The sequence below is a fragment of the Agelaius tricolor genome, unplaced genomic scaffold, assembly GCF_023055355.1.
Source record: "Agelaius tricolor isolate 1412-34295 unplaced genomic scaffold, bAgeTri1.0.p SCAF_11, whole genome shotgun sequence".
Taxonomy (NCBI): Eukaryota; Metazoa; Chordata; class Aves; order Passeriformes; family Icteridae; genus Agelaius; species Agelaius tricolor.
Window position 1 is genome coordinate 7,656,622 of NW_027269271.1, and position 16,854 is coordinate 7,673,475.

A 16,854-nucleotide genomic window follows, 5' to 3' on the forward strand; every position below is an offset into this window, starting at 1 on the left:
CCCCTCAAGCCATTCCTTCCTCTGGCATCTCAGCACTTCCCTCCTCTACTCCCAGCCCCTTCTCCCTGGAGCAAAACAGAGCTCAGATACAACATAGCTGACTTTTAACTTATACCAGTGTCTGTACAACTGCAGCAGCTCCAGTGCACTGAACAGAGCCTCAGCTCCTACATATTAGCAGTGGCTACAGCACTCAGGGATGGTTTGCTCCACACCTTTCTACCCCTCCATTTCACAGCCCCACGTTCTTCATTATGGGCCACCCTTCTGAAACACTTGCAGTTTTCCCACCTTTCCCAAATGCAAATTCATCCTTTGCATCTTTCTGCAGAAATACTTCATCACACAGCAATACCTAAGGACCTATTTTACTTCTAATTCATTCCCATTTTTATAAATCTTCGTTATGAGGAACTTTCACTCAGGTTTTGCACAGGCAGCACTTTAGACCTTGTCCTTCCCATCTGTCATGTCAAAGCAAGACCCAGAAAGAGGGGGGATGTAACCATTTATAGTGTAGCCAAACTTAAAGCCAAGTGCTGTAAACTTCCTACATCCTCCTTCAGTACTCTGTACTATGTATTTTTACCAACTGGAGGATAGGGGCTATTAAACAAAGAAAAATTCCTATGTCTAGAGCAAGGAATCAGCAGTTGCTAAGTGTTCAGCTTTCAGACATTCAAAGACACCACTTTTCTTTTCCATATCCTCTTCAGGAGGCCTGGGAGAAGATGCTACACAGGAAAGCCAGGTGGAAAGCCACTGGCACAAGCTTTGCCAAATAAGCTGCCACAGCTGTTTATGGCTGGGCCCTACAATGAAGCAACTCAAGCACTAAACAAATGAGTTTTCCCTCTCTTCTGTGATGTTCTGTTCAGTGACTTACTTCTCTCACTGTACGTCCCACGGATCTTGATGGAAGTCAAGTTGTGGAGAAGCTTTTGGAATTCAAATGCTGTAAGACTAGGCCTCCACGGGTAATCTGCAGCCTCATGGAGCCTGGGGAGAAGAGCCAAGCATGATCAGCACAGCTTTCAGCTGCTAACAGCTGCAGCCTCTCAAAAGCTCCCTTTGCAACAGCACTGTGCTATTGCAACATCACCCACATAACTTCAAACCTAATGATCTCTGTTTCCTCAAGAGCTCAGAGGCCAAAGGCAGCCCAGGCCAGGTGACAGCTGCTCCCACTCTACCTGAAGGTGTAGGTCTGCACATTCTCACTGGGGTAGGAGTTGCCCTGGGCAATGAGAGGCACAGACACTCTCAGCCCAGCCCCTTCCAGCACCAGGTCCTCTGCAGAGAGGCGCGTGTCCCGCCTGTCCACACGGAAGGAGAAGGTCAAGTTTTGCCCATAACTCAAAACCTGGTTGCCCAAGAACTTGCCTGAAAGGGAAAGAAATCCTTACAGTTAGGGGACAGAACACCAAGTGCACAAGCAGCACAGAAAGCCATGCTTTTGGAATGACCTACGTGGTGCAACGAAGTACATGGGGAAGTAGGTGTCAGAGATAACAGAGATATCCTGGGTCTCAGCACTCCACTGCAGCAAGACCTCTGAGCCATCTCGCTGCTCAGCACGCCACTCATCCTCTCCTGAAGAATCAGATGGGCAAGAATTAACACCCTTGGAAGATAGAGATTTGCACACACTTCTTGTGACCCTTCTTGCATCACACTGTTCATGTCTTAGCTAATCTAATGTGCGTGGGCACTGACAGGCTGCAGAAAGCAGCTGTGCAGAATTCAGATAGTAACCATCCTTCCAATTTAAGCCCCTGACTCAAGTGCTGACTTCAAACCTCTGAACTTTGAACCCCCTGATGGCTACTTGTCCAAAACCTTCTTTCCTAAAGAGCATAAGCAGAGATAGAAAAACCTGCAGGCCACTATAATTTGTTGAGAGCTACAGCCTTTGTATGAACTGTTCTCCAGTGGAATTTTAATTAAAAAGATGTTCTTTTCAGACTACATGAAAACATGCATACACATGAAACTGACTGCATGAAAGAAACAGATTTTTCCTGGGCTTACAAACTCATTGGAAACACAACTGTGTTTTATTCAGAGCCATGTAAACCCCAAATCTAAAGTGATTTTGATCATCTCCATCAGAAAGTCCTGACTTGGTTCTAGAACTGAGGAAACTCTGCTTTGTCAGCACACCTCTCAGGCTAGAAAAGGTTTCTATTTGCAATTCCCACTTGCACCTGCAAGGTGTACAATAACTGTGTGCCTGAGGCCAGAGCTGTGAATTCATGCCTCCCCATCTGAACAAACAAGCTCCAGACACAGAAGCTCCAGGCAGCTTCAGCACTTCCAAAAGAGGGATCCTAGACCTGCCTGCCCAAGGTTTGTGGTCTTGCACAGAGGAGGAGTTGGGGATTTTTAATAGCTTCTGACTTGAGTCTACAGCCCAACCTGAGATACAAAGGAAAGCTCAATTTTACCAAACTCGAAGTTGGAGGTGATGCTATAGATACTGTAGCCCACAGCACTGGTGCAGACTGAAGAGTGTCCAAAACAGAAGCAAGGGGTACAGCCTCTTGGATTGGAAGACTCCAGATGGAAAAATCCAGGTTTGCATCTGAAGATGTGAAGGAAAGAGAATTAATTTCCCTGATGCTTAACCCCAGGTCCTCGCTCAAATGTTTTTCATTCTTGAAACAAAGCCATGGGAAGAAAAACTCACCTCTCACAGTGGAATCCTTCCACATTGTCCTTGCACGCACACCGCCCTGTCTCAACATTGCACTCCCCTGTGCTGCCAGCAGCATTGCAAGAACAGGGCCTGGGAGAGTCAGGAGAGAGGTTAGTTCATTCAGTAAGAGCCACATAGAGAAAGCTTTTAAAAAAGCCTAGTTTTCCTTTAAGAGAGCTGCAATCCTCCTTACCTGCACCCAGCTTCGGAGAGGGAGTGGAACCCTGGCTGGCACCGGTCGCACTTGTCCCCCATCACACCGGGCTTGCAGCTGCACTGGCCGTAGCTGTCACACTGTGTGCTGAGGGAGCCTGTGGGGACAGCAGGGACAGCCACCTCAGCACACACACACAGCTACTCAGACTTTACAAACCAGCCAAGAAATAAGGAGGAAAGCAGGAAGCACATCCTCAAGCTGATGAGTGACACCTCACCTAAGGACTGCCTCTAGCTCACAGGATTTTCCATCTGGCAGCTCTAGACAGATGAACTGTTATCTAGTCTTCCCAAGCTATATTCAGCCTTTTGTTCCTACAAACCAACCTTTTTATATATAAAATATAATTTAAACTTCAAAATGCCTTCTCCTGTTTCCTGCTCAGTGCTACATTTGCATGCCTCCAATTCCACATCTGTTTTACTCTGTAATATGTAATTTCCAAGATTTTATTCCCTGAATCCCTTGTGTTCCCCATAATCAGCATCTCCCCTCACCCTGACCTCTCCCTTTCACACTCCAATTTCCTTCCTTGATTCCTAAGTTTCATTTAAAGACTAAAGTGCCTCTTTGGAACAAGGCTGCATATGCCACTATGAATCCTAGTAAACTCGTGAGCAAAACCCTCATTTTTGGAAGGATGCCTTCCTCAGTACTGCTCCATTCAAGTGGTCTTGCACAAAAAGCAGCAGCAGGTTTCTTTAATCCATAGTGGACAAAATGCTTTCTCCCAAGCATCCATGTAGCTGCCAGCCTCAGAGCTGTCAGCACTGTAAGAGTTAACTAGCAGGAGAAAAATATTTTAATATACAGAAATAGTTGCTTGTTTCCACTTCAATCCACACCAGAAGATTACAGCAAATTGAAGAGTTATAAGATGATTAGGCTGGACAGGACAGAACAACTCACAAAACCTTTACCATAAACAGCCAAAGTTCAAATCCCCTTTGCAGTCCCACTTAGGATTATTTAGGAAAAAGGAGTACTTGACAAAAACTACCAATCCAAACATATCCAGGAGATTGAAATACACCCTGGGTGTCAGTGAGTCATGGCATACAAGCTAATGGCTAAGTTATAAAGGCCTTTGAAAGCTGTCCTTAAAGACCTGAGAAGTCACCTCCCTGCATCTTTTCAACCATCTCAGCTCACACCAACCCACACCCCTCTTAAAATAAGGTCTAACACAAGGACCCAGGAAAGCTGTCAGAAGAAGAAAAGGCCTTTATTGGTCAAAAATTTCACAAGTGAATGACTCCTTGACAAAATTAGGAGATGTACCCTGGCAGACCTCTCCCTGGCTGCTTTTAGGGCATGCTGCAAGCAGTGACTTATGTCAGCTTCTCTTTTGAAACCTCACATCATATCCTACTATGTGCTACTCTTTTCCCTCCTTCCACCTTACTTGTTGTGGGCTGGTGTAGTTATGGGATCACTCCTTACAGGTTAAGTAGTTCCCTACACAACAAAAGATTTATTCTCCTGCCACAGTTACCCCCATCCCCATTTATTTTAAAGGAGTTTAACTACATATTTTGAGTTTAATCTGTTTTATCTCACCCCACCCCCTTTTGTGTTTAATGTTTCACTGGTTTGTATTTATAGTGCTTGGATACTCGGTAGGAGAAACTGATGCAGCAGCTAAAGTTCACTACAATTTCTTAGCATGAACAACTTCCAGAAATACCCACTCACATCATCTTGGTTATTAAGAATTTAAATAAGTTCTTTAGTACTGGGAGCACTCAGGGTAACACATACACAGTAGGAAAAAAAAAATCTATTTCAGAATACATTGAAAGGAGTAAGTGCCGCAGAGGTGACCCATCTGCCCTTGCCACCCTAACTCCATTTAGATCCAAGGATAACTTAAACCAACATACAACCCAATAAACATTTCCTACATGGAAAAAAGACAAGCAATCCCAACAGCCCCACGATGAGCTGCATGAGGGGAAGCAGAGGTGGTTTTGTGCTGGCAGTCTGCCAGCAGCAGTGCTCACCGACGGGGTTGCAGCTGCAGGGCAGGCAGCCCTGCTCGCTGGCCAGGCGGTAGAAGCCGTCGCGGCAGCGCTCGCAGCGGGGCCCGTCGGTGTTGCCGGCGCAGTTGGTGCAGTGCCCGCCGTGGCCCGTGGCCCGGTACAGCTCGGGGTCAAAGTAGCACTCCTGGGAGCGCCCGCTGCAGTCACACGCTGCAAAGACACGGCACTGGCAGTGAGCAGCCTGTCCCCACAGCACAGATCCCACCCCGCACAGCTCAGCTGCAGGTGAGCTGGGGAAGGAGCTTTAACAACTCTGACACCTGAAACTAACTCGGCACCACGCTCATCAATGCCCAAAAGAAAACCAGCGTTTGCTACCCCACTTCTTCCAACATCAGGCTGCCACTTGCAGCCAAAATGTTGTCCTCCCACACAGCAGCACCGATCTCTGTCATCCAAACAAGCATGAAAAGGTAACATGAGGCTACTCCACGCTGTAATGAGAGCTTCTCCCCCGTATTGCAAATCCCTAGACAGCAGGACATCCCAATTTCACCAGCCCATTGAGGGAAGCCACAGACAGCTGGGACCTATCTAGACACACAGAGGTCAGACAGGAAGAAAACTTTTCTGTCTGAAAAAGCTTCCCCATAAAGTAAACTACCAGAAGCTGTAGTCTGGAAAAAAACACCAAGCAAATTGGTGTTCTGTGACAGAGACCTGCATTTGCGGTCTGGAAATTAGGTTAAATAATCAACAAATAACTGTAAAAGCCAATAACCCAAACACAAAAATCAGCTGATGCTAAATGAGGAGCTTTTGAAAGGCCAATTATACTCCAGCATAGTAAACAGATTTTTTTTCCCATGGGTTCCATAAAGTACAAGCCTGTACATTTCTTTAGGAAAGATGGGGTGGTTCCCATCCTTCTCCAGAAAGGAGATGCCCATTCCTAGGGATCTACCAGAAAGCTCCCACAGGACAGGAGTGGAATGACCAAGAGTCCCATGAACTGTGCCTAATGCTGGCTGTGACTGAAGTTAGAAGCAGGCAGGGCCAGGTTGTGGCTGCCAGCAGAGGCAGGGACCTGCCCCAGCCAGGCTGTCCCGGGTGCAGCCGCACGTACGCAGGCACTCGTTGGCGCTCTCGGCAGTCGCTCTCCTCCACGGGCGGTCATTGAAGAAAGGAAGGCACTTCTCACAGTCCACCCCAAAGGTGTTGTGCTTGCAGTTGCAGACCAGCTTGCCAAGCTCATTCTTTACACACTCACTTGCGTGCCCGTTGCACTTGCACCTGGTTCAGGGGAGGTAAGGAACAGGTATTAGAACTCCAGGGCTCCAGGTCACTCACAAAGCAACACCAAAAAAAAGGGCCCAGATCTTAAAATCTGAGATGAGAGAAATTTGAAGGTAAATGATTACAACAAAATCGAGAACAAAACTGCTGTCATTCTGCTTGGAGAAGAGGGAGCTTCATGGATATCTTATGGAGGCCATCTAATATCTAAAAGGGGTTTACAAGACAGAGAGAAACTTTTTATCAGGGCTTTTAGTGCTGGGACAAGGGGCAGTAATTTTAAACATCTTTCAAATTTTAATTTAGATTGGACATAAGGAATCAATGAGGGTGGTAGGAAACTGGTACAGGTTGCTCAGAGAAGCTGTGGCTGCCCCATCCCAGAAGTGCCCAAGGCCAGGCTGGACAGGGCTTGGAGCAACCTGGGATAGTGGAATGTGTCCCTGCCCACAATGGGGGTTGGATGATCTCTGAAGGTCCAAACCAAACCATTCTATGAAACAAAGAGGTGCAGCCTGCTCTAGGTAGGCATTTAGAAAGGCAAGAAAGTTAACCAACTCCTTTGCAGTCTTCAGACTAACCTGAATAGGAGAAGCAAAGATTTAGCTGGCTTTATGTTAGTAGATTTTCCACTTCTCTCCTGTGACAGCCCAGAACATGGTATGTTCACTGAGCATGAGTTATTGTGGTATCAGTAGGAAATTAAATAGCACAAAGGGGACTAATACAGAAGCCCAGGGGCCTCCAGACTGGTGGTGCAGCCAATACAAATCCCCATGTAGCCAAATCCCAGTCTCAGGATTGCCATATGCAAGCAGGCCAAAACCCTGCAGTGGTCTCATCTCTGTATGGTAAAACATTTTATCATCAACTACTTATGGTTAAAACATTCTATAATAGACTGGCAAAAGGAAAGGACAACCACAACCATGTTGTAGTGTGTTCCAGACCTCCAAAGGAGTTAACTTCTTCAATATATGTGAAGTAGAGACACTGAGATTTTCTACTTACTGTTATTCAAGAGTACAGATACAGGAGATAATAATTTAAAAACACATTAAAAACACACACAAACCACAGAGCAGAAAAGATTTTCTTCTTTTGTTTTTCATTTCAGTTAACTCTTTTTACCATTTACTCTCTCAAATCAAATTTAGATTTCATCTATTCAATCAAAAAAAATTATCTCTGCCAGCCCTGAAGTTATGGCACAAAAGCTTATATACAATATTTGCAAATTACATAAAATTCATTCTAATGCATGGACAGTCAGTAGAGACCAGAGCCTATAGGTATGATGTGAATACAGTCAATATCTTCAAAGCAACCTAGTAAAACTAGCCAAAAACTTTAGTAAACTTTAGAGTTTTATTGTCTACTCACCTACCACCCACAGCAAAATCAGAAATTGCATAGTAGTAAGACTTGAGAACTTTTGGGTCATTGAAAACTTCATCTCCAAATGTGTTCAGACGGTTGAGGGTCACTCTAATATCTGTAGCTGTCACCCATTCCTAGAGCAGACAGAAATCCCATCAGATGAAACACCCTTTCCCTTGAGAGAGTACCAGTCATTAGCAGTTCTGTTAATGAAGTCATTCCTCAGCAGCTGGTTCCTTCCTCATTGTTTTCCCCTCTGCACCTCGGGAGGTCACATGCTCCTGCCCCAGAAGTCTTATGCCACATCCTCTTGGTTCAAATGGGTTTTCCAGACCCTTTCTCCTCTCTGGAGACCCTTTCCAATGCCTTTTCACATCCTGAGTGCTTTCAGCTGGGAAGCACTGAGTAACCTCTCCAGCAAAAAGTGCAGGGCAGGCAATTATGCCAGCTTGCTAATTGTATGTATCTGTCTGGCTGTAGCTTTCCTGCAAAGCTATGCAGCACCAATGGGAAAAGCTTTAGGGTACATTTGTCTGCAGGCATATTGCACCAGACTAAAAGACACAGACAGACAAATGAGTGAGGCTGGGGGAGACTGAGGAAGAAAAATAGACAGATCTGACTTGCAACACAAGAGTTTTTCATAATATTTATACAGTGTCTGTAACACACTGCCCTGCCCTCGTGCAGCAGCAGCCAGCACACACAGCCTGTTGCCAAATTTCATATCACATTCTGCCAGCCACTGCCATTGGCACCTCCTTGGTTTTATTGTACCCTTTACAAAGCTGCTTTTCTTCAAACACCATAAAAAAGAACACAAAGAAACATCCCTGTATGTACAACTGTGCAGCACCTGAGTCACTGCTCAGCCAGTAACACAGTGTTTATTTACTGAATTACAAACACTGATGTAAACACATGGAAATACCAATCACAATATACACATTTACTTCAGTTCTAAAAAGCAACACCAGGGCTTGGAATGTATTTTAGGAAACTGGTGGTCAGATCTCTATTCCTTACATAGAGAAGCTTATCAGAAAATTATACAATCGCTAACTTGAAATCTCCTTATTCACCTTAACGATAAGACATATTTTTCTGCAAGGGTTGGCTACATCAATGAGGTGGCCAAACTGGTTCTTTTCCACTTCAGAAGTTCTTTGTCCTTTCCCATTAATCTTATTTTTTCATTTCACTTTAGTTTGCAGAATCAACTCCACCAGATTCTGCTCTCCTGCCTGGGAATTGGAAACAGGCAAGCCCTGAGCCTGCTGGGTGCCTGTCTCAAGACTACTCCTGCTACTCCAAGAGCAAAGGGAAGTGATGGTAATTACAGCTCTGAAAGGAAGACAATGAGCCCTAGTGAGGCAAACTGCACAGCTTTAGCTCCTTATTGCAATAAGAACTGGAGATGTCATCAAGCAGAACACAAAAACTAGCAAGTAAATCAGATAAACTGGTGCTCGAGTATGCTCCTGACCACTGCCCAACCACTCCTGTGATTACAAAAAAACCATTCAAGAATGTTCAACAACAAAAAAACCCTGCCAAAACCCTCTTGCCAAGCCACCTGTAAGAGAAAAATACCAAGGATAAAATCAAACTTCTCTGCTTCAACACACATGTGAGAAAACATGGTAGGGATTCCTGTAATGCTTTAAGTATTTAGAAGAATCTAATATTTCTTACTTTTTTCTGCTTGAAATATACATGCAGATGCTTCAAATATTAACTGGACTGAGACTTTACCTTTTCTGCATCCTTGTATGTGAAACAACAGCATAATGTCCACAGCTGCTTTCTAACCTGGCAGAGATGTACACTCATCCTCTGAAGACTTCCATCATCCCTACTGACAAATCACCCGTAATGCCACCAGGTTTGCTTTGAAGTTTATGAGTAAGTTTACTCATAAACTTACTACCAATAAACTCAAGAGTTCAACTCTTCTTTCACAAGGATCTCTGTGGATTGTCCACCCCAACTCAGCTGTGCAAAGCCCTTTCACTACGAGTAAGGGGGCTGCAGTGCAGCCCAGTTGGCACAAAGCCCCCACGCACAGTGACTCAACAGGAAGACTCAACTCAGCCCACCTGACTGGCCCAGTCCTGCTGACATACCTGCAGCACAGGGCTGTTGTCAAAGTTGTAGGCACTGGGGCGCCCCTCCAGCGTGGAGAAGGCCACGTTGCCCCCGGTGAGAGGGGAGATGTCGCTGAACTCGTCGGTGCAGAGCGCCTGCTGCTCGTCCTCGCCGGTGCGGATGAAGCCGCGGTTGACCTTGCGGTAGGTGCTCTCGCAGGAGCCGCTGTAGTACTGGTAGGGCACCCAGGGGCCGTCCTCCCTCGTGCGCTTGTAGATGGCAAAGCTCTCGGGCCGGCTGGTGTGGAACTTGAGGCGCACGTACGTGATGTCAAAGGCTTTTCCTGGGGGGGACAGGAGACACCTGTGAGAAAGACTCAGAACTGAGAAAGAATGGAAAGAGCTGCACTGCATTTCTCTCTCTGGAGAAACACCTCCCAGCATTATGCAGAAGGATGAGCATGTCCAGCAACACCAGAAGTATCTCTTCCAGTCCAGTACCGTATCTCCAAGCAAAGACAAGGTGAAAGGACTGAAAGCAGAAGTTGAGGGCAGGCTGAACAGATAAATAGAGAGACAAGCTTCTGTGCAACCAAATGCATTTCAAAAGCTGCAATTCTCTTCCACATACATCCCTAACAGAACACAGACTACATCAGACCCATGAGGAGTTTGTGTGTATTTAAGACCAGGCCCAAGGTAATAATGGCCTTTGATGATATTTCTCCCAAATATATGCATGGGAGAAACAGTATTAACCAGAGAGGAGTAAGTCATGCTGTAGAGCCTGGTTTGTACCTCGGCTTCCTCCCTAAATAGACAATACCTCGATCTCTTTTTACAGCTCACAAAGCTTTTCCTCCAGCACTGAACCTACCGACTACAGCCCTCTTCTACTCATTCCCTGGGAAAAACAAAATGAGTTTTCCCACATCATTTGACTAAAATCACCAAAGCATTTTTAAGATCGGAGTGCAATGACTTCCATCTCCTAGAAGGATGAAAGAAAATCCACCTCCTTGTCCCTCTGTTCCCCTCCTAACTGTCTGTGGCAATCAGCACATCATCTTCCCTCATGACTCTTCTCCAGTGACTTGAGCATCTACCCCCATGCACATAAACCAAGTGCCCAGGGGAGTCACATCCCTGAGAGAACCCATTAGGAGAAAAGGACCACAACACTCTTCAGCCACCTTTGTCTGCTATCCACACTGGCCAAGGGGCTGGCCAGGGGTTCCCAGGAGGAGGCACACAGCTGTGTACCAGCTGTTCTTGCTCCACTTCAGCAAGCAGACTGTGTACAATTAGGACATCCTGGAGCATGTAGGGAGCTTGCTAAAACAACGTTGAGTTTGTTTGGAATAAAACCTCGGGTGTTTAGTCCCTGCCATGCTCTTTTATGCTCCCACCACTTCCAAGAAAAACAGTGCTCCAAGCAGAACTTGCAGCCATCACCAGTTCTTTCGCTGATCATAAAAAAAGCTACTAGAAGAGTTTCAGCTGATTGAGAAACTGGTTTCTTCAACCTGCACAAGTCACACATATTTAACCTCAACTTGTAAAATGAATGAACTGTACCATGTTAAATTTTAACATGAGGCTTGGCACTTGCTCAAGTGTTCACCTCCTTCACACGTGAGAGCAGACCAGAGGCACTATGGACCAAGAACAGAGTGTCCTCAAAGAACACACGCACAACCCAACATTCATGAATTAGGTCACGAACCATGGAGCTGCCCTGCAGCCCCCAGTGATTAGGCCAGGGGCCAGCCTGCATTAGGCACGTCACACCCAAAGCCTGCATGGCACCAGGGAGGAGCCAAAGTAGCAGGAGAAGCAGAGCAAAGGATCCAGAAACCAACAAACCTGAAAAAAAATAAAGTAAAAATCAAGATATACAGCACTTGAAAAATATCATCCCCCAATGTGTTAGTTTGGCATAACCTGGTTTTTCATAGCAGGGGGGCCCACAGGGGTGAGAAGCTGCTAGAAGCTTCCACCATGTCCAACAGAGAGCCAATCTCTGATGGCTCTGGAGATGGACATGCTGCTGGCCCAAACAGAGAGGTTGGCAAAGCCTCTGTGATGACATATTTAAGAAGAAAATCAGAACAGTACGTGCACAGTTTCTTCACCCAGGGCTGGTGAAGCGCCACTGCTGGGGCCAACCCTGTCGTGGCGCGTGGCGATGCACCATGACCAACGCCATCTCGGGGCAGCCACACGGGCCCTGCTGGCCACCCCAGCCAGCCGTGCTGCAGGCAGAGGGCAGGGCTGGCAGCTGCTTCTCCTGGTGCCCTGAGTGAACAGAGGCACCAAACAGCACCAGTGAAAACACGGCGAGCGACTCCCTGGCATGGAGTCCAGGCAAGATCAACCTCTCAGCACTGCGGGATGTCACAAAAATCTTTCAATCAGTGGAACTTGTTGGCAACGGTACCTACAAGCAGCAGTTTTTCTTCTAGTCAGAGAAGAGGAGGAAGTGAGGACATGTGAGGGAAAACAACATGGAGGCACCAACGTTGGTGGAAAAGAAAGAGGGGAGAAGGGGCTTCAAGCGTCAGAGCAAAGATTCCTCTGCAGGCTGTGGTGAGGACTATGGTGAAACAAACTGTGCCCTTGTCATGCATGAAGTCCACAGGGGATGCAGAGATCCACTTGCAGCCCATGGGAAAAGTGGAGCAGGTGGATGGCAGGGAAAGCTGTAGTCCAGTGGGAGACCAGACTAGAGAAAGAGAGGACTCCTGCTCCCAGAAATAGAGAGAAAAAGCCCTTGATTCCAAACTAGAGCGGCCTATCCTTAAAAGGCTACACCCTGTGGCCAAATGATTCATGCCACAACAGTTTTGGGACAACTATTTGCCCATGGGAGGGCCCCCATGGCATAGCAAAGACTCCTCTCCCTGAGCGAACAGAAGATCTCTAATGACGAACTGACCAAAACCTCCATGCCCTGTCTTCCTGCACTGTCGGCGGGAAAGAAGGAGGGGCTAGGGGAAAACAGGTGCTTTAAAGGCTTCTTTGATTTCTCATCATCCTCCTCTCACTCTGTTAACAATAAATTTACTTTATAACTTTTTTGTAACTATTGCCCTTAAAGTTTTCTCCCAGTCCTTATCTCAACTCATGAGCCCTTTGTTAATTTTTTTCCCCTCTCCTCTGCTCAGCTGTAACAAAAGTAAGGGAACTTTGTGGATATCTGGCATTTGGCCAGCATCAAAACATGACACCCAAGAATAGAAAAAGACCAATCTGGTGTTTAAAGTACCCACCAAATAGTATTGTCTGTGTGTGACATGCAGGACAGCTGGGACATTATACAGATACAAGCCCCCTGATACTTCCTACAAAATCCCCTTTCCTATTTATATCACGTGTGCATGGATCATGCATTATGGATGACCTAAGCACAAGACTGGAAGCCAGACATTCACAGTCGTGGCTCTTTCACAGTAGCAGCTCACTGTTGGTTTGGGGTTGATTATTTAATGAGATCTTACACACAGAAGACAAGTGAGAAGCAAGCACCACCATTAATGCCAAACTGCTTTCTTCCAAAGGATCAGCCCTAACTTAGCTGAGGCATTCCCTCCCCTTCCTGCCCAATACAGGAGATGAATCCTGTTCCTGTGTATTTGGAGTGTTTTTCTCATGATTGCAATAAAGGTAAGAAGCAGGCATCCTGTGTACAGATCAGACCCTCCCAGCTTTCCTGTTTCTCTTATTACATGGGCTCTTCTCAAAGGGAGCTCCTCACTGAAGGCAAAATATGCTTGAGGAAGGAACAAAGTGCACATGCAGGAACTCAAGACAGACACAAGGCAATAGGCTGGAGACACACAAACATCTTTTTTGGGTCCACGGTACACAAACCCAGGATACACTTCACACCTTTCCCAGGTAAAAGGCAAGGGGCCCAGGAAGCCAATACTCCTGGCAGGAATACCCCAACGTGTTGACCTGCAACTTGGCAGCCTATCCCAGAACTTCACCAACATCTTGGATGGAGAGCAACTGAAAAACACAACTACTACCATAGTTTTATCGCTAGTAAAAGTGTCATCAGCTTAATGAGAGAGCTCCAATGGTAAGGTAAAGCAAAATCTAACACTGAAAGTCAGCCCTGGTGGGATTTCTTTGGGCAACCTTAATGTCTGAAAATAGGAAAACATCAGGCAAGAGCAGCCATTCCCTAAGTCAAGAGGGGATAAAAAAAAAAGTCAGAGACAACAATGAAGGTCATTTCATTAAGCAGTGTCAGCTGAATTGTCAGGAATACCCAGCTCTTTTGAACTGAGGTGGTTAGTTTTCTACTAGTACTGCATTCCTCTGGTGTGAAGCAAAACCCCTGTGTTCAGGCTTCATCAAGATGGGGAGGAAATGCTTCAAAAGAATCCTGGGAATGATGAGGGGGCTGAGCATGTGCTTTCACTCACACACACAACTTTCTGCTCTAGATGAAAGGCAGGGTCACAGGCTGCTTGCCCCAGAAAATAACTACTTTTTTCACTCTCCACTATAACTGAATTATGATCCCTGTTTCCTGACAAGGTCTCCTACTGCTTCTTGTGAAAGCCCCAGCTCAGCTAAAGGCACAGCACATGCCAACTGTGCTCTGGGCAGCATGAAAACATTATCCCTGGGAACCCTTCTGCTAAATGGCAAGGACCCTCCCTTTTTCATCTCCAGTTTTACATGGCAGGCCAAAAAAATGCATTCAAACCCCTCCCAAGTGAGCAACCCACGTGAGAAAGACATTTATGGCAGCTGGCAGCCTTACTCCTTGAGCAGTGCAGTTAATGGCATTACAGAGGAATGCAGTTAATGCACAGAGAGAGGCTGTGCAGTGCCTTGCTGGGTAAATACTGCTGGAACAAAGGAGTTTACCCAAGACCAGCTGACACAATGTGAAAATGTGTTTCCCCACTGTTCACACTGAACATAAACACTGTGTTTAACAGCCTGGCAGTTCTTTGAGGCTGCAGAGACTTTTTCTAGCAAAGATAAGCAGTCCAGGTTGCTTTCATGTCTTGCCGGGCTGAATAAACATATACAGCTATTACACTAAGAAATGGTGACAGCAATAACCAGGTGAAAGGCAGTTTTAAACATTACATTTAGAAGACAAAAAGACATTGTTCTCCTCTTCCTAGAAGCCAGTAGTGACTTGGAGCTCAGTTTGGTTTAGAACTGTCTGATAGTGTCAACTGTCAGGTAGTATTTCCCTGTGTGTATTGAGAAGTGACAGATCCGTTTTACAGGAGGAACTCCAGATGCTGGAATCAGTGACCATGAGCTTAGCACTTCCCAAGTGCAACCTGATGTGTGTTTTAAAGCATACAGAGCTCAAAATCATGAGCCACATATTTTAAAAATGCATCTTTTCTGAGGCATGGAGCTGTTCACCAGCAAGTGACAAGGTGACACAAGAACTAGCTCCCTCTGACAACTCAGAAAGACAAAAAAACCTTTAATCTTTTTCTCTACTGTAAGCAAGCACACATACAAGCCTTCAAGACAATATTGCAATTACAGATTCAAAGGAATGAGCAAGTCCTGTGCCTGGAGAGGGAGCAGAAAATGTTCAGCATTGTTTCATTCTGGGGATACTGCCCCAAACAGCCTGCTCACATTGCTGGGCTTGCCCAGCTGTCATCAGCAATTACAGCCCTCCCTCAGCTGGGTCATTGCCAAATTCAGTATCCCAAGGTCCACCAGGAAATGTGCCATGCTAAAACCCATATAAGCCAATGCCATTTAGATCTTCAGAAACTCCTCCCTTTCCCCTGAAGTTAGGAATTCGTTCTACACACAAAAGACCTCCTTGTATTCAGGCCCCTCAGAACGGATGGATAATTTACATCAGGAAAACTGCCCTGCCAGCTGGCACAGTGACTACAAGTGTTGAATTGTGAGCAGATGCCTGGGTGAGATAAGCCCAGAGGACACTCAGCCTGTTCACTTGAATGCCCTGCACATGGGGCTGGCATATGGAAAGAATTGATGTTACCTCTCCTGCATACAGCCACTGAGTTTTGCTGAGGGAAAAAATAATCCACCTGAAAAGACTGCATTGGGCAAAGAACCAAACCTTTGAAGATTTGTTTTCCACAAAATCCACTGGGCAGTAGTGAAATGGTTAAACTTTACTGTTTCTCTTTTGGCTGGCTCCTGTTTCAAGGCAGCTTTTCTCACACAAGTACTTGCTGACAACCTATGTCCCAGTAAAGGTTAAAGAATTGAAAACAAACCCAGTAACGAAGAAATCCTACTTAGTGTTTTTTGACTGGATTTCATTTCAATTTTGCAGTGAAGAGCAGAGAGCAATCAAATATAATTAGCATTTCATTTTGCTTTTTTCTTCTGACCTGTTTCTCCATCATTCCCAGGAAGACATGCCACCTTTCCCAGTTACTAGACCAAAATGTGCTCCATGCCATTCACCCTTATTCCTGCCTCAACTCTGCCCTTCTTGAACCATCAGCTCTCCCAGCACAATGTTGGACCAGCCATGACCAAAACAGACTGGCCCAGATTCTTCCAGACACACAGATCCCAGAATCTCACACAACCAATGTGTTCCTAGCAAGGGACAGAAACCTGGATGTCAGCAGACAGAAGCCAGCAAGTTCACAAGGTCTTCTTCAAGACCAGTTGCTGCATCTTGAGCCAACTGGCCACTCCAAGTTCTCAGCTACCACAGTATTTTGTTCAGCCTCTCATGCTAGAAACCCTGCCAGAGCCTTCCCTCCTTGATCACAGGGGCAATATTTAAGGAGAATGAGTTATCTCATCTAATGGGAATGGGATAGGATTTTTCAGCATGCAGATGGGTAAAAAGAGCAGGACAGAGTTTATAAGGAGGGGAGGAGAGTGAGAAACACCTGGAGACACTTGTTCCTTCAGAATAAAGTACTTTCATTAAACAACAACAGCCCAACACCTGCAAGACACATGGGTGTTAAATTATATCACTTGCATCACACGTACATGAAAAAACCGCACTTATGACCAAAATCAGGACTTTTTTTATGTTCTAGAGCAAATGTCCTTTTACAACTACATCCTAGCTTTCTGAGAAAAGTTGTAGAGGAGAAGGAAGATAAGAGCACTGGTATTGCCCAAGCAAATGGAATATCCAACATATGAAAAAGGAAAGTAAAGGATTTCCACTTTCTGAGGAATTCCACTAGG

At 45.8% G+C, this 16,854-nt stretch overlaps 1 protein-coding gene across 1 annotated transcript in view; it reads right to left on the reverse strand.

The window, feature by feature from the left end:
* Positions 1 to 16,854, reverse strand: part of LAMC1 (laminin subunit gamma 1) — a 66,189-nt gene that overhangs the window by 14,303 nt on the left and 35,032 nt on the right. The window contains exons 2-11 of the mRNA XM_071435969.1: positions 9,700 to 10,004; positions 7,577 to 7,707; positions 6,024 to 6,190; positions 4,919 to 5,107; positions 2,892 to 3,009; positions 2,690 to 2,788; positions 2,448 to 2,584; positions 1,471 to 1,593; positions 1,194 to 1,383; positions 887 to 999 (exon numbers count right to left, since the gene is read on the reverse strand). Of these exons, the coding sequence (XP_071292070.1) occupies positions 887 to 999; positions 1,194 to 1,383; positions 1,471 to 1,593; positions 2,448 to 2,584; positions 2,690 to 2,788; positions 2,892 to 3,009; positions 4,919 to 5,107; positions 6,024 to 6,190; positions 7,577 to 7,707; positions 9,700 to 10,004 (1,572 nt within the window). The remainder of the gene's footprint in view (positions 1 to 886; positions 1,000 to 1,193; positions 1,384 to 1,470; positions 1,594 to 2,447; positions 2,585 to 2,689; positions 2,789 to 2,891; positions 3,010 to 4,918; positions 5,108 to 6,023; positions 6,191 to 7,576; positions 7,708 to 9,699; positions 10,005 to 16,854) is intronic.